This window comes from Mus musculus, chromosome 5 (genome assembly GCF_000001635.26).
Source record: "Mus musculus strain C57BL/6J chromosome 5, GRCm38.p6 C57BL/6J".
Classification (NCBI taxonomy): domain Eukaryota; kingdom Metazoa; phylum Chordata; class Mammalia; order Rodentia; family Muridae; genus Mus; species Mus musculus.
This window is the reverse complement of record NC_000071.6, coordinates 73,028,452-73,052,736: the sequence shown is the minus strand read 5'-3', so window position 1 is coordinate 73,052,736 and position 24,285 is coordinate 73,028,452. Positions and strand designations below refer to the sequence as shown.

The 24,285-nt window shown below is 43.3% G+C and overlaps 1 protein-coding gene across 19 annotated transcripts in view; it reads left to right on the top strand.

The window, feature by feature from the left end:
* The window catches only part of Fryl (FRY like transcription coactivator), a 236,509-nt gene that overhangs the window by 203,963 nt on the left and 8,261 nt on the right, over nt 1-24,285 (top strand). For 11 of the 19 annotated variants that reach the window (XM_006504150.4, XM_030254825.1, XM_006504148.4 and 8 more), the window contains 7 exons: nt 1,862-1,870; nt 2,232-2,435; nt 5,053-5,217; nt 11,144-11,391; nt 17,584-17,791; nt 18,992-19,141; nt 19,881-19,979. In XM_006504150.4, coding sequence (XP_006504213.1) covers nt 1,862-1,870; nt 2,232-2,435; nt 5,053-5,217; nt 11,144-11,391; nt 17,584-17,791; nt 18,992-19,141; nt 19,881-19,979 — 1,083 coding nt within the window. The remainder of the gene's footprint in view (nt 1-1,861; nt 1,871-2,231; nt 2,436-5,052; nt 5,218-11,143; nt 11,392-17,583; nt 17,792-18,991; nt 19,142-19,880; nt 19,980-24,285) is intronic. The other 8 variants (NM_028194.2, XM_006504152.4, XM_006504141.4 and 5 more) reach the window with 1 other exon arrangement.

Genomic DNA, 24,285 nt, shown 5'->3' with positions numbered 1-24,285 from the left:
ATTACAAACATATATTCATAAATAGTAAGAAAAATACTTCACATCACATATTCTGAGCCATGATTGGATGTTTCTTTTTCTGAAGCATCAGTTCAGGTAGCTCCAGTGCGCCCCTCAGTCCTCATGGGGGGCTGCCTGTTCTCTTGGGCCACTGTGTCACAGTCGGCTGTTAACAGGAGATAGCCTAGGGAGGCGCTTCCCTTCCTGTGCTTCGGCCCGCCCTGCAGCTTCAGAGACAGGAACCCAGAACCTGGGAACCTCACGCATGCCAGTAGACGTAAGCCTCCTTTAAAAGGAAAGTTTTAAAGCCTATGCTTTCTTACAGTTTTATCTTCTAAAAGAGCATGTTGTAAAAGCCTTTTAAAAGTGTGTTCACATCTGTCCTTTGGAAAAACATATTGAAGGAAGCGTAGGGCCCAGCTGTTGCATCCAGGAGGGAGATGGGATGGCTTGAGACCTGGTGCCCCAACCTACATCTGTGAGCCGCTTCTAAATCCGTCCCCAGTGACTTCTTTTTTTCTTGTTCAGAATTCAGATTTCTAAAGGCTCTTGACATTTTTCTAACGGTTAAGGTTATTATTTTTTTTGTTTGCCTTTTTCCTGTAAAGAGCTCTGGGGATTGTGTTTGGATTCACCTAGCCCTCTGAAATGTCAGCAGGAAAGACTCCCAGCTTTCAGTAGCTCCTTAGAACACTGAAGTATCTGCAGTCCTGCCTTTACCTCACGTCAAGTGATCTCGGGGGTACGGGGTAGGACTGACCTGAACCCCAGAATTAAGCCAAGGATACAGACTTTCTACATACAGTCATGGTTAATAATAGTAACAACAACTTGGATGGCTAAACCAAACAAATGAAATTCCTAAGATTCCCTGGCTTTGAAAGCCTGCAGTATTCATTCATTCATTCATTCATTCATTCATCCACTCATTCATTTATTCACCAAACACACTTAAGGCCAAGTGCCATTAATGTACAATGCAACATGGCCATATTTACAATGTAAATTGAAGAAAGATACTTTTCAAACCTTAACCTAGCAGAACCCTAGAGCATCTAGAACACTGTGAGAAACAGCCAGGCTAAATCCAAGGGGACAAGGGACAGGGCCAAAGTGCCCCCAGCCTATATAGCCTGGGTTTCACCTGTCAGAATTGCACAACTGTTTTCCATCTAAAATTCCATTTGAAAAAGAATTCCTCTGTTTAGAGGGAAGAAAAAGATCTATTTTTGAAACCGTTATTTCCAATAATCCCTTCCATGTAAAGGATATAAATTAATCATTTTTTTTTACCAGCTTAGTATAATTTGTCACCCCAGGGCTTCAGACAGTTAAGACTTATATTCTTCAGAATTATGGCTCAGCACAAACATAGCATAAATCCTGTCCAGAGTGGAGCTGAACTGTATCATCTCTCTTGTGGCCTCTTTTGAAGCTGGCAACAGTAGTGTTTTGATAGCTATGATCTTGATTTTAAATCCTATTGATAAACGACCACTGCTTTTCACTGCAGCTGTCCTGCAGACAAAGTAACCGTAACCCCATATCGTCGTCAGTTGAATGTGGGTACTTTGAGTCAGTTATTGCATTGTACCGAGTATTGGCCGTGTAAAAGTTGAAGATTTTTGTGAATTCCGTGTTGCCGAAGTGTACCACGGAAGCGTCGTTCTACGTGTCTGTCTCCAGCTCTTCCCTGGTTCGAATCACATGTTGGCTTCCCGCAAAAAAAGCTAAATCCGGAGCTCGCATCCGTCTCTGGGTTTGAGAATTCACAGAGTTCTTCTCCCAAAAAGCGTAGCATATATTTGAATGTGTGTCTTCGTTCTTTCTAACTCTGTGTGTTTTCCTTTTTGCTAACCAGGAACTGCAGGTAAGTTGTAGCCGTTTGTGTCTCTGTTGCCGGTATCCGTCCTCTGTGTGGTCTCATCTGTGCTTGTGTATTAGAGTAGAAATGATTTAGAGTGTAGATCTAATTGGTCCATCAGCAGTGCAAGATGAATTATCAAGGCTTATTAAAAATAACCAAATGATTTTTTTAATCTCTATAAATATGAACATTTGATGACGGGTTAAACGTTAAAAGAAACAGACAGGCTGATTGAATCTCTGCTTTTGAGAATGCATTCAGTAATTTTTTTTTTCACCTTGGTATATGTTCCCGGGTGTCTTAATCGCTGCAGCATTGATAAGCATGTGGCTGACTTCTTAGAAACCGTGTCTTGCTTTTCTAGGGGGAGAGCATGGACAATTTCAACTGGGGAGTCCGCCGGCGCTCGCTGGACAGCATTGACAAAGGAGACACACCATCCCTCCAGGAGTACCCGTGTTCCAGCAGCACCCCCAGCCTGACCCTGACGAACCAGGAGGATACCGACGAGTCCTCAGAGGAAGAAGCCGCCCTCACCGCAAGCCAGATCCTGTCACGCACCCAGATGGTATTAATCTCACCTCTCCACAAAGTAGACGAGCTTCAATTTATAAAAAAAAAAAAAGTCCCCCCCTCATGCCTTCAGATGGTCACTTCATTGTGTGAAAAATACACAAACCAAAACAGTGTTACAAAAACCAGAATCATGAACAAAGAACAGAATCATGAAGTTGACCTATGCGCCCGAAGCGGTTAAGAGTAGAGCCAACTAGATTCTTAGAGCCCTTTTAGCAGCTCCTCTCAGATGATACATATTTATGGTATCAGCAAGGGTACTTGCACCTCTTGGTACACAGCTGCCTTTCTTTTGAGGTGTGCAAGTCACACTTTGAATGTAGTGCATAAGATTGAGCCCATCATTGGTCCTCTTCAAGATTAAGTTAGGAGACTGGAAAGATGGCTTAGCAGCTAAGAGCATTTTGTCCTCTTTTAAAGGGACCTGGGGTCAGTTCCTAGCACCCACATCCAGCAGCAGCTCACGAGCACCTGTAACTCCAGCTTCAGAGGACCTCAAACCCTCTTCTGCAGTCACATGCACACGCCTACATACAGCCACACACGTATACACATAGCATGCCTACACACAGCTGCACACGTATACACACACTTTTTTTAAAAAATGTACATTGGTGTTTTGCCTGCATGAATGTCTGTATGAGGGTGTCAGATCCCCTGGAACAGGAGTGACAGACAGTTGTGAGCTGCCATGTAGGTGCTGGGAATTGAACCCAGGTCCTCAGAAAGAGCAGCCAGCGCTCTTAACCACTGAGCCATCTCTCCAGCCCTGAAACATAACTTTTAAATAATAGAGATAACCTCTCTGTTAGGGAGTGAAAGTTAGTTATGTGAAGTTCTGGCTCCCACCCCAAGGCTCAGGTGGCCAAGTTAATGAGTCCACAAGGCTCAAGTTAGTGAGATGAACAAGGCTCGTCTACCAATCCAGGAAAGTGGCTTGTGTAGAAGCCTGAATTCGCAGGTAGAGGAAGGTTGGGATTTGGAGACAGCATCATGGAGAATGGCACCCTGGCGTGTACAGTTCAGAAGCATCCCTAGTGTCAGCGAGGGTTACCCACCTCTCCTTACAGCCTGTCTCCCTTTAGCGGAGACCTCCTCACTCTACAGCACCTGAGGGTCAAGCCCTTGCAGCAGTATCGCACCCGGCAGGCTTTAAGCCAGACGGCAAGCTGTCTTGTGGTCAGCTTCTTGTCTCCTCTGCTATTTTAACATCTCATTATTAACATAAATAAGTCTTTCCAGTGCCACACCCCTCCCCTTTATGTGTGAAGTGACTGCTGAATATTCACCACCACACCAGGGTCCCCAGGGTGTTTTACTGGTCTCCATAATTCTCACCTGTCTATGCAAGGCAAGCAGGCTTAATGCAGATCTGGAGAGTAACCGGCATGTCCCAGAGCACTCAGACAGAAAGGAGACTGGAAACAGGCTCTGCCTAGTGCCCATGTCCTCGACATGGCTAAAAAAGGCTTGTCCCATGGGACTAGTTTAGAGGGATGGTGAATTTCCTGGCCATGGAGACCAACCATATGCCACAAGGCTGGGCTAGCCTTGCCTCTCTCTGTGATCCTGGCTCAGATTATACAAATTGTGATTATAAACTCAGAGGTTGGCTTTACCCACTTTGTAACTCTGGGAAGATATGTTACCATTCATTAAAAGTAGATCCTTACAATAGTGCCTTGCTGGAGGTAAGCCACCCAACACACAGTGAGTGCCTGATAATGGCTAGCTCTCATGAAACTCAGGGGCAGAAATGACTACTTACCCGACAAGGGCAGGGCCAGTCTCAGTGGTGCTAATTTAGGGAAAAATCATTGAAAAATTGCTTTGTCTGCATTGAAAATGATAGCATTTGCCTCTGTGTATTCTAAATCAAAAGCTGGTATTGCCTAGGTTGAATACTAACCAAGAGAAAACTATCTTGTCACTTTGTCACTAGCTCTGCTAGGGACAGCTTTACAGTTCCTCTTTGCCTTTTTGTCTTATTGAAACTGTGCAGTTGATTTTTGCTTGCGTTACTGAGGGTGCCCTCCTGCCTGCCTGCCTGCCTGCCCTGAGTTCCCATGGTCAGAAACCCTCAGACCTGCCTGAAATGGAACTCAGTAGCAGAGAACGCACCTGGCACCTGGCGTGCACAGGGTCCTTGGTTCAATACCAGCTCACACAAAACACTGGGCCGGATCTCAGTCATCAGTACATGCCCAGAAGAGAGAGGCAGAAGGATCAAAAATGTAAGGAATGTTGGCTACAGAGAGTTTGAGGCATGCCTAAGATACATGAGAATCTACTTCCTGCCCCAGGGGGACAAAAGCAAATACATGAAAAAGATACAAATTTTGTCTTAAGGCTAGTATAGTTCTAGATAGCTCCAGTTCTTGCCCTTTGTTTAGTTAGCAACATCTAACCTCTGTGGTTGCATGCTCCGTGGTGCTGAGGGATTAGCTGCCCCCATTCACAACCCATTCTGATACATACTAACTAGACAAGGGAAAGGCAAACTAGGAAACCCCAGAAGGTCTTTTCAACAGAAAGTATCTGGTGATGCGTGCTATTGCTTGCCGCTGTTGCCACTAATGAAGGAATCTCTCCTCCCCCCTGCCCCCCAGCTGAACAGTGACTGTGTGACGGAGGACATGATGCCCGAGCACCAGGACCTGCTGCAGTCTCAGGATTCTGCTAGCAGCAACACGACAGAAGACGTACTGCAGATCAGAGACGAGACCCCCAGTTTGGAGGCCTGTCTAGATAATGCTAGCAGCCAGCTGCCTGAGGTGGGGAGACATGGGGCTGGTGCATGGCCAATCTAGGTTCCCTTCAGCAACCCTGCCCCCCTCGCTTCTCTCCCCAAAGAGTTTTCAGCTGATGTGCTGCTAATGATTTGATTTGTTCTCAGTATTTCTAACCTGTTGGGTTGTTTTAAACAAAAAGGTCAGACCCTGTTGGGTTGTTTGTATATGTGTTTTTTTTTTTCTTTCTTTTTAAAATTGATGTGTTGGAAACAGCCTACAGGTTAAAAATAATATCAAGTGTGTCAATGAGCATTTTGCGTTGCAGAACGTGACTTGGCGACTACGCCAGCGCTTCTCTGGGGACAGCAGGCATCGCCTGGGGCGCTGCGACTCTGTGAAGGGCTGCTTCTGTGTGTCCCTTCCCCTCCCTTTTGCTTTGTATGGGTGTTCTGTGATTGGTGCTATGACTGGGTTAGGACCTCAGGCTAGCTGTGTTAGCAGAGGGTTCAGTGAACCTTACCAAAAGACTTTGGAACCACTAGTATTATGGTTTTTGGAAAGGCCTGTGAGAAGAAAGGCCAGATTCCAAGCTAATGCCTGACCAAAAATAAGTAAGTATTAGTTGTCTCAGTCTTTCTTATTTTAAAAGATGATTATAGATTTTTTTTTTAGAATGTAATTATTGCTGTAATCATGTGAAACATGCTTTTCTTGGTCGGTAACAAAAACTGGTTTTTGTTTTTTGTTTTGTTTTGTCTTAATGAAATTAATTGTAGTTAAGTCCCCGACTGAAATGGTTATTTGATTGTTTTGCTTTTGTAAGGCAAAGACTTACGCTCTTACTAGGTTGAGAACTGAATGTGTCTGCACCCTCTTTAATAGTGAGCAGATTTTGAAATGGATGCATTTGGGCTCCCTGATCCACCTGTCTTTGAAATTCTAATAGATGCAGGCAGCTCAGTGGAGTGTTCATGGCGATTTCACCAGGGATGACGGGTTTACTGTCTACATTAAGGAAGAATGAAAAGGCATTTGCAAAAATATATCTATAGATAGATAGATAGATAGATAGATAGATAGATAGATAGATAGATACACACACACACACACATATATATATATATAAAACACATATATATTCATTCATTCATTCATTCATTCAATATAGGAACTTAGTAATATGTTGAAGGATTTGTGGAAATTCAGAGAGTAATACACTGGTTGTTTTTGGTGGTGACAGACATAAAGAACATGTTTCAGGGTATGTGTACCTTCCAGGTAGAGGGGTAACACACGGAAACATGGCACATAAACCAACATGGTGCACTCAGCTGCCTGCAGGAGTTCAGTGTCTCAGGGAATGAGATGGGTGGAAGACGAGGGAAGTGAGAATTGAAGAGGGTCAGACGTGTGCGGTCGGGTACCACTCTCAAGACAGACTTCATCAGAGAGCAGGAGTGCCTGCGGATGCTGCTTTCAAGAAGTGGCTCTGCTGATGAGCATTGAAATACCGCCTGAGAAAAATCCACTTAGAAAGAAGAACAGCTTCTTTTTGGTCACAGTTTGGTGCTTTCTGTCCCTGAAAGATTGCCTGTGATAGCGCTCATGGCAGAAGTAAATACCAAGCAACTCTATCAACATGTCCTTGAATGAAACAGCAAGGACAAGGAGGACAGAGAAGTCCCTCAGTCTCACAGTCAAAGGCACACCCCCAGTGACGTAGACCCACACACACACCATGCCCACCACCTAACGGTAGCACCATGATGGGAAGTAAGCCCTGCATGGACCCTTAGGGAGTATTCCAGTCCCGAAGCATAGTAATACCTTATGTCAAGATAAGTGGTACATCATAACCCTAAATAAATGGAGATGCTGGTGGGCATTCATTCGTTCATTCATTCACTTACTCATTTCATCTTCTTTTAGGCAGGAGCCTACTCTGCAACCCTGGTAGTTCTTGAATTCCTGATAGTCCTCATACTTCAGCCTCCTAAGGGCTGGCACGGCAGGTGGGAGCCTCCACGTTCCCTAGCTCCGCCAGCACTATTGAGCCCCTATCTTGTCCTAGACACTATTCTAGGATCTGGGCATATACAACAGGCAGCTAGTGGCATGGAGCCTAATCCTAACAGAACTAACAGATAATAAGCAAGTAAACACAGATTTTAAAGATGTGAGAAAATGGTCATTATATTACATCTTCTCCAGAAATCTAACAGCGATTCAGATTTAAGTGACAAGAAAGGTAGCCTGTGAGGTGAGGCCTCAGGCTAATCTACGAACCTATGCAGGGCATTTGTCTGCTTCTTGGCTGTTTTGTTTCCAGTTGGTTATTGATTTAGGCTTTGTGTGATGGTGTCTCACTGTGTTACCTAGACCTGGAACTCATAGTAATCCTCCTGCCTCAACCTCCCAAGTGCTAGCATTACAGTCATGAGCCTAGCTTCATCCCAAAATATGTAACGGTCTAATGGACTTCCTGCCTAAGTACCATAAAGTCCCTGGGGCATCATTTCTACCAAAGAAAGAGCTCTTCAACTTGTCATTCCTCTTTCCTTTTTAATAAACGGTTCGCTCTCGCTGTGCAGTGAAGGATCAGAATGAAAGGTATTGGAGAACAGTGTCATTTCATTAACCATGACAACATTGCATCCGTTAGCGGGACAGGTGGAATTTGTTTTTCCCTGTGTCCCTAATTGCCCTCCCGTAAAGAAACAAAAGAGAGCATTGAGATATTAAAATTGAAATTAGTTTTAAAGTAATTTCTGCAAGCATTTAGTTATTTTTTTTAAAAGATTGATATATTTTATATATATGAGCACTCCATCCTCATGCACACCTGAACCAGAAGTCAGATCCCATTACAGATGGCTGTGAGCCACCATGTGGGTGCTGGGAATTGAACTCAGGACCTCTGGAAGAGCAGCCAGTGCTCTTAACCTCTGAGCCATCTCTCCGGCCCCCTATCTAGTTAATTTTTATAGGTGAAATGGCTTACAAATTAAAGGAACAAATCTACACCTAAGTATTTATCTGAAGATTTCCCTTAAAGTATGCTAATACTGGGGAGGTAAGGGAGCCATCTTAATTGCTTTTCTGCTGCTTTGAAGAGATGCCATGACTGAGGCAACCTATAAAGTCAAGCATTTAATTGGGAACTTGATTAAAGTTCAGCGCATTATCACCATGTTGGAGAGCACAGCAAATGGCTTGGGGTTTTGAAACCTCAGAGCCCAGCCCCAGTGACATACCTCCAACAAGGCCACACCCCTAGTGACATCATACCTCCAAAAAGGCCACACCCACAGTGACATCATACCTCCAACAAGGCCACACCCCCAGTGACATCATACCTCCAACAAGGCCACACCTCCTGATCCTTCCTAAACAGTCTCCCAACTGGGAACCAAAGATTCAAATAAATAAGTCTGCAGAGGCCATTCCCATTCGGACCACCACAGGAGGCATGTCATGGCAGAAATGTAGCTACACTATGATAGAAAACCAAATTACTAGAGGACTGGAAAGAGGGCTCAGCAGTTATGAGCACCTCCTGCTCTTCCAGAGAAGCCAAGTCTGGTCCCAACAATCATGACTGACAGTACCCAACCATCAGTAACTTCAACTCCAGGAGAGCCACTGTCTCTAGCCTATAGCATGTGCACATATGCACGTGCAGACACACACGCACACCTACACAATTAAAAATAATAAAAGCAATCTTTGGGGGGGGAACCCTCCCTCTCTGATCTCTTCAAAACAGAAACTCTCAAATTCTTCGCTTGATTTCATTAAAGAAGTCTTCGGTCATAAGCCAGAGAAAACTTTGCACATAGAAAATGAACCTTTATAAGTAATAAAACGCGTGTATGTCCATCACTGTGTGACTGGGATTTAAGGAAATTTGAATCTCATAATTTGTTATATAAACAATGGGATCCATTCACAAGCCCAGTGTGCTACTCAGTGAAGTTTAGGGGAGCTGTATACTGAATAATTTCCAATAAAGCATCAATTAGAAATTATAATTTAGTAGCAGGTGATAGCCAAACACAGGTATACACTAATGAAAAGTGGGGGGGGGGGGGGGGGGTTAGGGCTTCATGCTGCCAGGTTTGGGTTTGTAACACAGTTCACACTGATGTGGCAGGAAAAACACGTGCTATCAGTACAATTGTATACGTGAGGACATTGCTAGCAGTGTTACATAGTATTTTCTAGATTACTGGTGCTGTTACTTCACTAGCCAAGTCTTTAAAACCAGTCTCCAGATGGAACCTGCAGCTGTACTAAATAGAATCCAGTGGGATGACATAAGTCCTGCTTTGTGCACTTCCTGTTTCTCTCCCACACGCCTCAGCCTTTGAGGTCTGCTGCCTTTCCTCAGGATACCATCCCTAGCCACCTCTCTCTAAGCCCATCATTAAGATTGGTCTCAGTTGTCCCAGGCAACCATGTTCTTTCCCTTTGGTTGGGTACCAGCGGACACTTGCACGGGCTGATGCTGATCACCATTTGCATTCCGTATGCCACTGTCTGCTGTTGCAATTTGCATACTAGCCTAAGCCCATTACAAGATTTCAGATCATGATTTAATTTGTAGCAGAGCGTCTGTCTTGAAAGTGCTCAAAATTCTTTTCATGGTTGAGTTTTACAGAAGAGTGAACCAAGGCTAATCCAGGGGTTCTAACTTCTACTTGCTTTTCACATTTTGTAGGAAAATATTTCATTTTTAAGCCATAAAAGAAATACTAAAAACTACTGTGAATATTAAGTAATGGGGGTCTGGTACTGAAAAAAAAAAAAGAGTTTATATTGGCTTTTAAACCAGCTCCACTATTAGTTAAAACTCAAACTGATCAGAGTTATATCCATGAAAATTAGAAATGAGTGTTGACATTACTATGTTTGAACATGACTTTGGACATGTTTTTCTGTTTTCTTTTTTCTTTTTTTTTTTAGCCGTGGCAGTTCATTTATTTAGCCAGCATCCATTGGGTTTCTCTGCTTTGGCAATCACAGCACATTATGTCAGCATGTTAACAGTGACTAGGAAAAGAGACCACTTAACTACTGTTATACCCTGTAGCATGTGTTGTCATTACTCATTTGCTAAAGGTTAATGGATGTGGGGCCATTCTTGTCTGATAAAGCAGCTTATAATTTATTTGATTTCAGAAGTTAACCACCTAAAAGTTTCATAATCTCTTGAGAACTCTGTCTTAACCATGAGACTTTACTGGGTTTCAAAGCTGCAAAGAGCTATATTGTCTTATTTCCTGAAGCCAACTCTCTGCATCACAGACACCAGGAAAGTGAATACAGTTGTCTCGGTTGAGTCTTTTGATGACTGGCCAGTGTCCGATTCTGACTTGTGGACGAAGCGGCCTCATAGGATCAGTGGATTCACTCTTGAACCGTCTTACTACCTGTAGTCAGAATCTACTTTTCTGATAAAATGAAAAGGGGTTCTAGGTAGTTCAAATAAGAGAGATAATAATAATAATAATGATAATATTCAAATAATAGTTATAATGCCAAGTTTTCTTGTATAGAAATGTAATGTATATAAAAGAAGGCATTTAAGCAAAGGTCATGGATTCCGGTCAGGGACCCAGATCCTGTAACTAAGAGGGAGAAGGTACCCAAAGTAAAAAGTGTTGGGTGGTTTTATAGCCATTGGCTGTATACTATAATTTTAAAAATTCTAGCAGCTGGGGATTGGTGTTCGTAATCACCAGTTTGCCTCATGTGTTGGACCTTGAGTTCTTCCATACCAGCCAGAAACAAATGGGAGAAAGAAAATCAGCAGGACCATTGTAAGAGACAATTGCATATATTCACAGTTCAAAAGGCGTACAGACTAGACAGTGGAGACCTGGGGTGCTGGCAGTTGTCCTTCATTGCACTGATAAAGATTCTCCTGCTGCTGTTGAAGTCTGCTAAAGCCGTGCTTCCTTCACAGGGTACAAGTTCAGTATTAAAGGAGGAACACGTTACAGCCTTTGAAGACGAAGGGTCATACGTTATTCCAGACCAACAGGACCCGCTAGTATGTCGAGGGATTCTTGATTTAGAGGAAACTGACATGCCAGAGCCTCTGGCCCCTGAAAGCTACCCCGAGTCCATCTGTGAAGAGGATGTCACCTTGGCTTTGAAAGAGCTGGATGAACGGTGTGAGGAGGAAGAGGCTGACTTCTCAGGGTTGTCCAGGTGGGTGTGGTCATGCATACAGTAATGAGTCTCTGCTTATCTCCACCCCCTTTCTAACATGCCCCTCCCCCATTCCAGTTTATGCATTCTGATGTATTGGTAGTCTATAATATTGTTGTCTTCAGTCTTAAAGATAAGGCAAGCTAAAATTGTTTTTTTCTGCTAGTATCCATATAAAATAAAAAACACCATGTTATAAGCACACTGCATGCCTGTTTAGGCAGAATACCAAACGGCCAAGTGTTAAAATCAATAGTAGAAAAATCCTCCAAGAGGAACTCTCAATTCTGAATATCTATGCTCCAAATACAAGAGCAGCCACATTCACTAAAGAAACTTTAGTAAAGCTCAAAGCACACATTGCACCTCACACAATAATAGTGGGAGACTTCAACACACCACTTTCACCAATGGACAGATCATGGAAACAGAAACTAAACAGGGACACACTGAAACTAACAGAAGTGATGAAACAAATGGATCTGACAGATATCTACAGAACATTTTATCCTAAAACAAAAGGATATACCTTCTTCTCAGCACCTCATGGTACCTTCTCCAAAATTGACCATATAATAGGTCACAAAACACGCCTCAACAGATTCAAAAATATTGAAATTGTCCCATGTATCCTATCAGATCACCATGCACTAAGGCTGATCTTCAATAACAAAATAAATAACAGAAAGCCAACATTCACATGGAAACTGAACAACACTCTTCTCAATGATACCTTGGTCAAGGAAGGAATAAAGAAAGAAATTAAAGACTTTTTAGAGTTTAATGAAAATGAAGCCACAACGTACCAAAACCTTTGGGACACAATGAAAGCATTTCTAAGAGGGAAACTCATAGCTATGAGTGCCTTCAAGAAAAAACGGGAGAGAGCACATACTAGCAGCTTGACAACACATCTAAAAGCTCTAGAAAAAAAGGAAGCAAATTCACCCAAGAGGAGTAGACGGCAGGAAATAATCAAACTCAGGGGTGAAATCAACCAAGTGGAAACAAGAAGAACTATTCAAAGAATTAACCAAACGAGGAGTTGGTTCTTTGAGAAAATCAACAAGATAGATAAACCCTTAGCTAGACTCACTAAAGGGCACAGGGACAAAATCCTAATTAACAAAATCAGAAATGAAAAGGGAGACATAACAACAGATCCTGAAGAAATCCAAAACACTATCAGATCCTTCTACAAAAGGCTATACTCAACAAAACTGGAAAACCTGGACGAAATGGACAAATTTCTGGACAGATACCAGGTACCAAAGTTGAATCAGGATCAAGTTGACCTTCTAAACAGTCCCATATCCCCTAAAGAAATAGAAGCAGTTATTAATAGTCTCCCAGCCAAAAAAAGCCCAGGACCAGACGGGTTTAGTGCAGAGTTCTATCAGACCTTCAAAGAAGATCTAACTCCAGTTCTGCACAAACTTTTTCACAAGATAGAAGTAGAAGGTATTCTACCCAACTCATTTTATGAAGCCACTATTACTCTGATACCTAAACCACAGAAAGATCCAACAAAGATAGAGAACTTCAGACCAATTTCTCTTATGAACATCGATGCAAAAATTCTTAATAAAATTCTCGCTAACCGAATCCAAGAACACATTAAAGCAATCATCCATCCTGACCAAGTAGGTTTTATTCCAGGGATGCAGGGATGGTTTAATATACGAAAATCCATCAATGTAATCCATTATATAAACAAACTCAAAGACAAAAACCACATGATCATCTCGTTAGATGCAGAAAAAGCATTTGACAAGATCCAACACCCATTCATGATAAAAGTTCTGGAAAGATCAGGAATTCAAGGCCAATACCTAAACATGATAAAAGCAATCTACAGCAAACCAGTAGCCAACATCAAAGTAAATGGAGAGAAGCTGGAAGCAATCCCACTAAAATCAGGGACTAGACAAGGCTGCCCACTTTCTCCCTACCTTTTCAACATAGTACTTGAAGTATTAGCCAGAGCAATTCGACAACAAAAGGAGATCAAGGGGATACAAATTGGAAAAGAGGAAGTCAAAATATCACTTTTTGCAGATGATATGATAGTATATATAAGTGACCCTAAAAATTCCAACAGAGAACTCCTAAACCTGATAAACAGCTTCGGTGAAGTAGCTGGATATAAAATTAACTCAAACAAGTCAATGGCCTTTCTCTACACAAAGAATAAACAGGCTGAGAAAGAAATTAGGGAAACAACACCCTTCTCAATAGCCACAAATAATATAAAATATCTCGGCGTGACTCTAACGAAGGAAGTGAAAGATCTGTATGATAAAAACTTCAAGTCCCTGAAGAAAGAAATTAAAGAAGATCTCAGAAGATGGAAAGATCTCCCATGCTCATGGATTGGCAGGACCAACATTGTAAAAATGGCTATCTTGCCAAAAGCAATCTACAGATTCAATGCAATCCCCATTAAAATTCCAACTCAATTCTTCAACGAATTAGAAGGAGCAATTTGCAAATTCATCTGGAATAACAAAAAACCGAGGATAGCAAAAACTCTTCTCAAGGATAAAAGAACCTCTGGTGGAATCACCATGCCTGACCTAAAGCTTTACTACAGAGCAATTGTGATAAAAACTGCATGGTACTGGTATAGAGACAGACAAGTGGACCAATGGAATAGAATTGAAGACCCAGAAATGAACCCACACACCTATGGTCACTTGATCTTCGACAAGGGAGCCAAAACCATCCAGTGGAAGAAAGACAGCATTTTCAACAATTGGTGCTGGCACAACTGGTTGTTATCATGTAGAAGAATGCGAATCGATCCATACTTATCTCCTTGTACTAAGGTCAAATCTAAGTGGATCAAGGAACTTCACATAAAACCAGAGACACTGAAACTTATAGAGGAGAAAGTGGGGAAAAGCCTTGAAGATATGGGCACAGGGGAAAAATTCCTGAACAGAACAGCAATGACTTGTGCTGTAAGATCGAGAATTGACAAATGGGACCTAATGAAACTCCAAAGTTTCTGCAAGGCAAAAGACACTGTCTATAAGACAAAAAGACCACCAACAGACTGGGAAAGGATCTTTACCTATCCTAAATCAGATAGGGGACTAATATCCAACATATATAAAGAACTCAAGAAGGTGGACCTCAGAAAATCAAATAACCCCCTTAAAAAATGGGGCTCAGAACTGAACAAAGAATTCTCACCTGAGGAATACCGAATGGCAGAGAAGCACCTGAAAAAATGTTCAACATCCTTAATCATCAGGGAAATGCAAATCAAAACAACCCTGAGATTCCACCTCACACCAGTGAAAATGGCTAAGATCAAAAATTCAGGTGACAGCAGATGCTGGCGAGGATGTGGAGAAAGAGGAACACTCCTCCATTGTTGGTGGGATTGCAGGCTTGTACAACCACTCTGGAAATCAGTCTGGCGGTTCCTCAGAAAATTGGACATAGTACTACCGGAGGATCCAGCAATACCTCTCCTGGGCATATATCCAGAAGAAGCCCCAACTGGTAAGAAGGACACATGCTCCACTATGTTCATAGCAGCCTTATTTATAATAGCCAGAAACTGGAAAGAACCCAGATGCCCCTCAACAGAGGAATGGATACAGAAAATGTGGTACATCTACACAATGGAGTACTACTCAGCTATTAAAAAGAATGAATTTATGAAATTCCTAGCCAAATGGATGGACCTGGAGAGCATCATCCTGAGTGAGGTAACACAATCACAAAGGAACTCACACAATATGTACTCACTGATAAGTGGATACTAGCCCAAAACCTAGGATACCCACGATATAAGATACAATTTCCTAAACACATGAAACTCAAGAAAAATGAAGACTGAAGTGTGGACACTATGCCCCTCCTTAGAAGTGGGAACAAAACACCCATGGAAGGAGTTACAGAAACAAAGTATGGAGCTGAGATGAAAGGATGGACCATGTAGAGACTGCCATATCCAGGGATCCACCCCATAATCAGCTTCCAAATGCTGACACCATTGCATACACTAGCAAGATTTTACTGAAAGGACCCAGATGTAGCTGTCTCTTGTGAGACTATGCCGGGGCCTAGCAAACACAGAAGTGGATGCTCACAGTCAGCTAATGGATGGATCACAGGGCTCCCAATGGAGGAGCTAGAGAAAGTACCCAAGGAGCTAAAGGGATCTTCAACCCTATAGGTGGAACAACATTATGAACTAACCAGTACCCCTGAGCTCTTGACTCTAGCTGCATATGTATCAAAAGATGGCCTAGTCGGCCATCACTGGAAAGAGAGGCCCATTGGACACGCAGACTTTGTGTGCCCCGGTACAGGGGAACGCCAGGGCCAAAGGGGGGGAGTGGGTGGGTAGGGGAGTGGGGGTGGGTGGGTAAGGGGGACTTTTGGTATAGCATTGGAAATGTAAATGAGCTAAATACCTAATAAAAAATGGAAAAAAAAAATCAATAGTAGAATGGGTTTCTGGGCTCCTATGATGACCTGTCAGAGGTCAGATGTTCAGTTAAACTGCTGTAGGAAGCCTGAGAGATCACTTCTTGGTACTGGAAGATGACATGTTGATTCTTTCAGATGTGTATATTCTGCACGTTCAAAATGTAAAATCAGAATGTGAAGAATTCTCAGACAAAACTTTTCTTCGCTTGTGGATTAAGTTGAGTGATTATTACTTAAGTTCTTAAAGGGAATTCTGGTGGCTCCTAGTAGTTTTGCACGCAAAGTAGTTCTATGATCTGAATTATGATACTGTCTAATATGTCCTATTTTTCAATAGCATGGCTGCCTAAAACCACACACAATGACAACACTAGTAGACGCGCTGGTGTAATAGGGAAAATTTCACAAGGCCCTGCTCCTAGATGAAGAGCTACAGGCAATCAGTGGTTGATCAGAAAGAGAGAGACAGAGAGGAGAGAGAGGAGCACTGTGTCCAAAGATAGGATTTATGATCACAAATGGTCAGCCCTAAACACATACAGATTAAGATCAGCATAAATGGAGTCTCAGCACTCTGTGTGTGTGTGTGTGTGTGTGTGTGTGTGTGTGTGTGTGTGTGTGTGTGTGTGTGTGTGTAAAATGCAGAGGGCATGAAGCCAAGAGGGGATTCAGGGGAGGACAAGCAGTTGGAGGAGGAAGATGTAGATACAGTACTCACATATGAAAATTTTAAAATCACCAAAGGGACTTATTTTAATCAAATGTGCTTTACGCTACACCTGTGTGCTCAGTAGACACGCAGCATCCTCTTCAGCTGTAGAAAAGGACTGAAGTGAGCGACTTTGCCTCTGCTCTGGTGTGTCTGTCGCCGTGGTGTTATGAGGGGTGTTAGGCAGACATAGGTTTGAGGTTTCATAGGAACAGTTTTCCTATGGAGTCTAGAAGATCTCTCCAGCACCAGGTGTCCTCTTCCTCTGCCTCTTCAAATCTTCCCATCCTCTCTTCCTTGGTGTTCCTTGAGTCTTAGGTGTAGGGTTGCCATCTTATAATGTGAACTATTCATATTACATGCAGACTCAAAATCTGAGACTGAGTGAAACACAACTTGGTCTTATTCCATGGCTCCAGGCTTATGTTTTGACTGTCTCGGTGTGGGAATGATAAATCCCCAAGAGGCAGGGACTCTCTACATAGCCCTAGCTGTCCTGGAACTATGTAGACCAGGCAGTCTTCGAACTCACAGAGAACCACTTGCCTCTGCTGCTCAAATGCTAAGTTTAAAAGTACACGCCACCACGCCCAGCCCTGATCCATAACTCCAGCTATAGCATATTGTAGACTTGGGGTTAAGAACAATCACTTGAAATTCGAGAGTTTTCAAATAGGAAGAACATGAATTTACTTATACTATCCTAGGGTGTTTAGTCTGCATTCTCTAAATTAGTGGCTCTCAACCTTCCTAGTGCTGTGACCCTTTAATACAGTTCCTCATGTTGTAGTGACCCCAACCATAAAATTATTTTGTTGATACTTCATAACTGTAATTTTGTTACTATTATGAATCATAATGTAAATATCTGATATGCAACCTCCAGAGGGGTTGCGAGCCACAGGTTGTGAGAACTCCTGCTCAAATTCAGTGTATATCTGTGAACAAGAATAGTTTCCATTCAGTGGCCTAAAGTCCTAGGAGTCTGTTCCTTTGAGATAGCCTGAGGATTGCTATGGATTTTGTGTTCACAGTCAAGAGGAAGATGAACAAGACGGCTTTCCAGAAGTGCAAACCTCGCCTCTCCCGACCCCCTTTCTGTCTGCCATAATAGCAGCTTTCCAGCCAATGGCTTACGAGGACGAGGAAGAAGCGTGGCGTTGCCATGTCAATCAGACGCTGTCGGACACAGACGGGTCCTGTGCGGTGTTTACTTTCCACGTGTTTTCAAGACTGTTTCAGGTCAGTGGACATTAAGGCCTCTGAACTCACATCGCACTAATCTGGTAAAACTAGGCTTCTCTACTTGGTGTCTCAGGCTTTAGTATCCCTGCAGATTCCCTTTAAGAAGCATGCTTGCTTCTAGGAATGTAACATTCCCTTCATTTGCAATTGACTGGCAATATTCCTGGTATATCAATCACTTACTAGTACAGATGTGAAACCCTACAGTGAAACGGCTACAAAACTGCCACTCGGGGCCTGATGGATTTCCTGTGGGATGCTGGGTACCATCCTGGGTACCAGAGAAATAAAGGGACTCCATTGTGCCTGCCCTCCCCCAGCCACTACAGGGAGGGACACAGTGTTGATGAGGAGGTACTAAATGTCCCTTTCGTCACTGTGAGAACTCAGTAACAAAGGTCACTTTCCTCCATGAGGGAACAGTAGCAATAAGCACTGTCATTTTTTTAAGTGCCCACCCTGTGCCATGCACTTTCCAGTGAATATTCTCAGACAGCACCATGGCACGTGGGTACCATGTTTTGAGCATCGTGTGGGGAAGGAGAGCACCTAAGGCACTGATATGTCCACCATCTTCCTTCCTTGCCCACACTAAGTTTCCCCACGCACGCACGCCAGCCTCCAGCTCCCTTCCTGGGCGGCTGTCCATGCTAAGAGGCGTGAGTTTCAACCTTTCACACTCACTGCACTTCCCTTGACTTTCTATTTGTCTTTCCTTGCCAGAGATAGTGGCAGTTTCCTGATGCTCTTTTTTTTTTCCTCTCCTCAGTCTTAATATCCCCTTGTAATACCACACATGTGTATGCAGATACACATTAGCTGTTCCCTATGCCCCGCTGGTTCACCTCTCCTCAGGCAACCTGGTGGTCTCCCGCTCCTGGGAGGTCACTGTACATGCTGACCATGTATGGTCACAGCACACTATAGGCTAGAACTCCTGAGCATTCAGGCATTCCCCACCCCCACCCCCACCAACTCTCCCAAGTAGCTGGGAACACAGATGTGTGCCATTGTATCCGATCATAATAGCTATTTGTTGACGTAGCTCCTAAAGAAATATGTACAGGCCTAACAGATCTGCTAATAGAATTCTGTGAACCATTATAGTAATTTCAGTTGCAACACTTCTTTACATAAAAGAGGGGGAAGATGTATGTGTGTGAGAAATGCTAACCTTTTCTCATACTTTCCTCATAGACAATTCAAAGGAAGTTTGGAGAGATAACGAAGGAGGCTGTGGGCTTTCTTGGTGAGAGTCTACAGCGCATTGGTACCAAGTTTAAAAGCTCATTGGAAGTGATGATGGCCTGTTCTGAATGCCCCACTGTCTTTGTGGATGCCGAAACGGTAAGCCAGGCGTGATGGTGCCCAGGTGGAAATAAATGCCAGTACTCGGAAGGCTGAGGGCGGACACGTCCGAGGCCAGCCCAGGGTGTATAATGAGTTCCAAGCCAGCCACCTCTCTATAGCAAAAACCTATTTCAAAACACAAAACAAGCAAGGGGACTACACTGGAATGATGTTGTTCATTTATTAAGCCTTTTGGAAAAGCAGTTCTCAATTTCAAATTGTGAAGGGTTCATATCTTAACCCTGATCTACATATGTAGCAAAATGTCATCCCAGCCAGACGTGGTGGAAGTTTTCTGGAGGCAGGGGCAGGCTGATCTCTGAGTTCAAGGACAGAATGGTGTATATAGTAAGCTCTAGGCCAGCCAGAACCACGTGGTAAGACTGTCTGATGGATGGGTGGATGGATAGAGAGACAGACAGACAGACAGACGTTCCAGTATATGAAATACTGTATACAACTTTGCTGGTTCTATACATATAGAATCCAAGATGAGAAAGCTGAAGTACCATAATCTAGAGATATATGTTCCTTCCTGTTCTTGAACAAAGTTTGATAGGAGATAGCTAGACAAAAAAATCCAGATCTCCTTGGTCTTCCCTTGCTTGCTGTGACAGGTACATGTTTAGAAGCTTGAGGGACGGTGCCTCTGAGGTGTACACTGCTCTGACAGGGAACAAAGGGTGTTCGGTAACCAGCTGGTGGGTTCTCATGACCTGTGTGTCCGCTTCCACAGCTGATGGCGTGTGGCTTGCTGGAAACACTCAAGTTTGGCGTCTTGGAGCTGCAGGAACATCTGGATACTTACACCACCAAGAGAGAAGCAGCCGAGCAGGTCAGTCTCCTCCACACACACAAATCATTTGCTTTAGACTCAAGTGTTGACCTGGATGCAGAGAACCCCCGACAAGCAGCGCTCTCGCTGGCCTCACGGTAGGTCCTGGGACAGCTCTTCTCTGATCCAGAGAATTCCTGCCTAGGAGCACAGTAGGAGACTGCAGCTGAGGTCAGGACGGCAGGAGGGGTAAGGGGTAAGTAGTGTTTCGAAATGCAGGTGACAGAGCTGTGGCGTAGGGCATCTGCCCCCTTTAATAAAACTCATCTTGGTGTTGAGAGGGAGGGCAGCAACGAGCAGGGAGCATATTGTAATTTCCTGCTAGGAAATGGTCCCACAGTTCTAGTCAGCCATTTAAACACTGGCCCAACTCCCTACAGCCTGTCATTTGTCAACTCCCTTCAGTTTGACAAATGCAGAAAAACAAGGAGGGAAAAACTGTTGTCCCTGACAAACCATAGGCTTTTTTCTAAAACAGATGAAGCTTTCACTAATTAGTATTAAATATAACCACATTTAAAGACCTCTGAAAAACCGAGTGTGAAACCTGGTCCTTCTTTCCTAAAATATCCTAGCTAAAAATATGCAGCACAGATTGAATTATAAATAGGAGGTCATTGTCCCTGACCCAAAAATCTGAAACCCAAAATTGCTTCAAAATCTGAAACTTTCAGCACCAACATGATGACAGGGGTGTCATGTGATGGGTCAAAACATTCTGTAAAAAAATAATCACCAGAGCCGGGCGTGGTGGCGCACACCTTTAATCCCAGCACTTGGGAGGCAGAGGCAGGCGGATTTCTGAGTTCGAGGCCAGCCTGGTCTACAGAGTGCGTTCCAAGACAGCCAGGGCTACACACAGAAACCCTGTCTCAGAAAAAAAACAAACAAACAAAAAAAAAAAACAAGAAAATAATTCTCAGAAGCTTAAATGAAGACTGTGGTAGTGATGGCTAGTCCCAGACTGTCCCCCATTAATAAAGAGATGGCTACCCAACCAGACTGCCCCGCAAGTGGCCCGTACAGCAGTACCTTTGCTTCCTGGTGGATCCGTTTGTATATAGAGACTTTGTTTTATAAACAATTATGACTTGTACAACATTACCTGCAGGCTATGTGAATAACACACACATATTCTGTGCTAGACGTTGGTTTCATTAAAAACAAAGAAACAACTCATGTGTACCAAAACCTGAAACACTCTGGTCCCCAGCCTTTTTGATAAGGGCATTCAAGCTGTAGTTATTCAGAATAGCAAAGTATCCGTCACGTAAGTATTAAAGTACCAGGGACAAGAGAGGCTTCTCAGTCAGCCTCAACAGCAAAGCTATCGTAAGCCAAGTACTATGGGAGATTTCCAAAGGGAAGGGAATTTTGGCAGGACTGGGAAATGATCCTGGACTCTGAACTTGAGATTTGAAGATCTTTTTGGGCAAGAAAATACCTGCACAAAGGCTTTCTCTCCTTATCATGGGAGTGTGAGCTCATATGAGGTCTGAAAGACTAAAGAGATTGAAGAAGAGAAGTCTTGGTCAGGGAATTATCGGGCGCGATCAGCTCAAGCCTTCCTCCAAATACCGCTTTCTGCATGCAGATGTCCACATCTGCCAAAGAGCCCTCTGGGAATAGAATTGCTAGTCATGGAATCTGTATGAAGTTGAGTTTACCAACTAGTTTTACAAAAGAAGTGTTTGTCATCAGGCACACGTGGATTTTTCACTGCTTCATCTGTTGATCATCAAGCTCCGTCATGACTAATATTTGAACATAGATACCGTCATAGGGGGTAGCTAGCTTGTGAATCCTGCCCAGGACTGTGAATGAGCTGTTTTTCTCAGCTATTTATATAAGAGGTCTTTCTTTTAAATATACACTTCACTTATCGTTTGTGGACAAGGGCAGGCCATACCATGGCATACACATGGTAGTCGTAGAACACCTTTTGGGAGTTTCTTTCCCTCTAGCAAGTGGGTCCCAAGAGATTGAACCCAGGTCCTCAGGCTTGGTGGCAAGTGCATACACCCACTGATCCTTGATGCGTGACTTTTATTGGATGTGTGTATTGAAGCTACTTTTTCCCTGTTGCTATCATTTTCACTACTAAAGCATCTTTTGGTGACCAGAAAACTTTTGCTTTAATAAAATGAAAGTTCATTCTACCCCACTAGGCTGGTGCCTCATAGGTCTTCAAGAAGTCACTGCCTATCCTAGATGCTGTTACCACAATGGCCCAGTGAATTCAGCCTCCCGGGTCTACATTCCTTTCCCATGCAGTTCAACACCACCCACATTACAGTCTAGAATGACCTTGTAACTCACTCTAACTACCGGAATTCACAAGGCACTCCAAATCTCAAGGCAAGCCCTTAGGAAGCCTTTTAGAGTGCCCACTTCAAGCTTTGGGAAACTCTGGTTCCCTACTACAGGATGACTGGCCACATAGAGGAAAAGAGATAACTCAGCCAAGAGCCCACAAGTCAGGAGTAAGGGCCTGCTTGGAACTTTGGGGCCCTGGTCAAACCATGAGCTAAGTGCAAATCATGGCTGATCCTAGTCAAACCGGGAACAGCGCATAATGTTTATCTGATATTGGTTACATGCATAGCAAATATTGTTTCTCTCCTTGCTCTTACTTTAAGCTATTATATTTTAGAGTGCTTGGTATTACAGCAATAGATAACTACTTTTAATGAGGCAATTTCAAATGCCCAGAAATGAAGCTAGCTAACGATATGCTAGACCATCACAGATCCAGACATTGCCTTGAGAGACGACCACTCAGAGGAACAAACTGTTTCATTTTTGTGTGTGTGCCACAAGACCCAGTTTTGTATAGATACCATCTATAGAATTCATGTACCTGAAAATCAAATGGCATACTAATGGGAAGTCTGAAATTTAATTCTAAAATGCATGTGGACATACAAGTGGCTCATAATTGCACAAATTTTCTCCAACATCGGTCAGTGATCCCTAACTTAACCACTCATATCTGGCCCGCTGTTTATTTTCCATAAATGACGTATTTTGAGGACACAACTACCCTGCTGTGTATATATTACATACACCATGTTTGCTACCTAGAACTGAGTTAATATTCACCACCAAGACAACACGGTTGACAAGCCTAAGGTACCATTTCCCTTTTCTAGGAAGAGTCTTGTAGATTTTATCATGAAGAACAGTAAAATTTGAAGTTTTACTTCTAGCCACCAACACTTATTAAAGATTTCAAATCAGGTGCATAAGAATAGACAGACCTGTGGAACTTGACAGTGTAATATATAACACAGGTGCAATTACATTCAAAGCAGACCATCGTCCTCAGTGAAAACCAACCTTGACTCGTGGTCCATCCGCCCCTTTCTTGCCCAGTCTTCATCGCTCTGTTCTCCTTGTGTATGGTTGAGTATCTCTATGCAGTTTCTCTACCATTGGCTTTGTTTCTATAGAGCTTTCTGCATGCTGGGTTAAGGGCTCCACAGCTGAGCTTTACCCCCAGCCCTAACTAGTATCTTTGGTGCACACCCAGTGTTTCCATCCTCTAGGGTTCAAGTATGATAGTGAAGTGGTAGCCAGGACCTCGAAGTCTTGGCAGGAATCGGGCCTTTATCTCCCCAGCACCCATGGGACTATGATTTGATCTTTTCTTCTAGCAACCTCCCTTCCCCCTGCACTGGGTCAACACCTCAAAGGCCCCAGGACGAAGCTGCCCAGACAGTTGGGCTCGCTCGCTGCAGCTTCCTTTTCTTTTTTTCAGCCTCGGTACCTTGCTATCACTGATAACTGCAGCTCACATTACACAGAACCCTTAGGGCATGAGCTTGAAGCCACCACTGTCTGCCCACCCTCTACAGCAAGGGACGCGTGCAGGGCTCACTGCAGTACTCTCCCGAAGTCCTGCCTGGCGGTACACTGTCTGTCATTGGCTCGGATGACTGCTTGCTTATGCATAAGCTGCTCTGTGATACTCAGAAACAGAGCCTCCCACAGCAGCTAAAGTTTTCATTTGAGCAAAGAAACCATGAGAACAATTAGGTAGGAGGTGGGGCTTCTCCGCATGGCCCTTCGGCTGTGCTGCGTCTGTACACGCTATTAGTATTCAGCCACGGGACTGTATGATTGTTGATAAGATCAGAAATTACTACATTAAATAGTATTCCCTAAAAATGTAGAGCAGGGTGTGCAATATTTAAAATGTTTAGAATAGGCAGTAAATAATCAACTGAAATAACTTTTCCACTTTCCTAGTTTACTTGGACACACTGGGAAAGCAATGTAAGTGTATCGGCATTTTAACATGTTG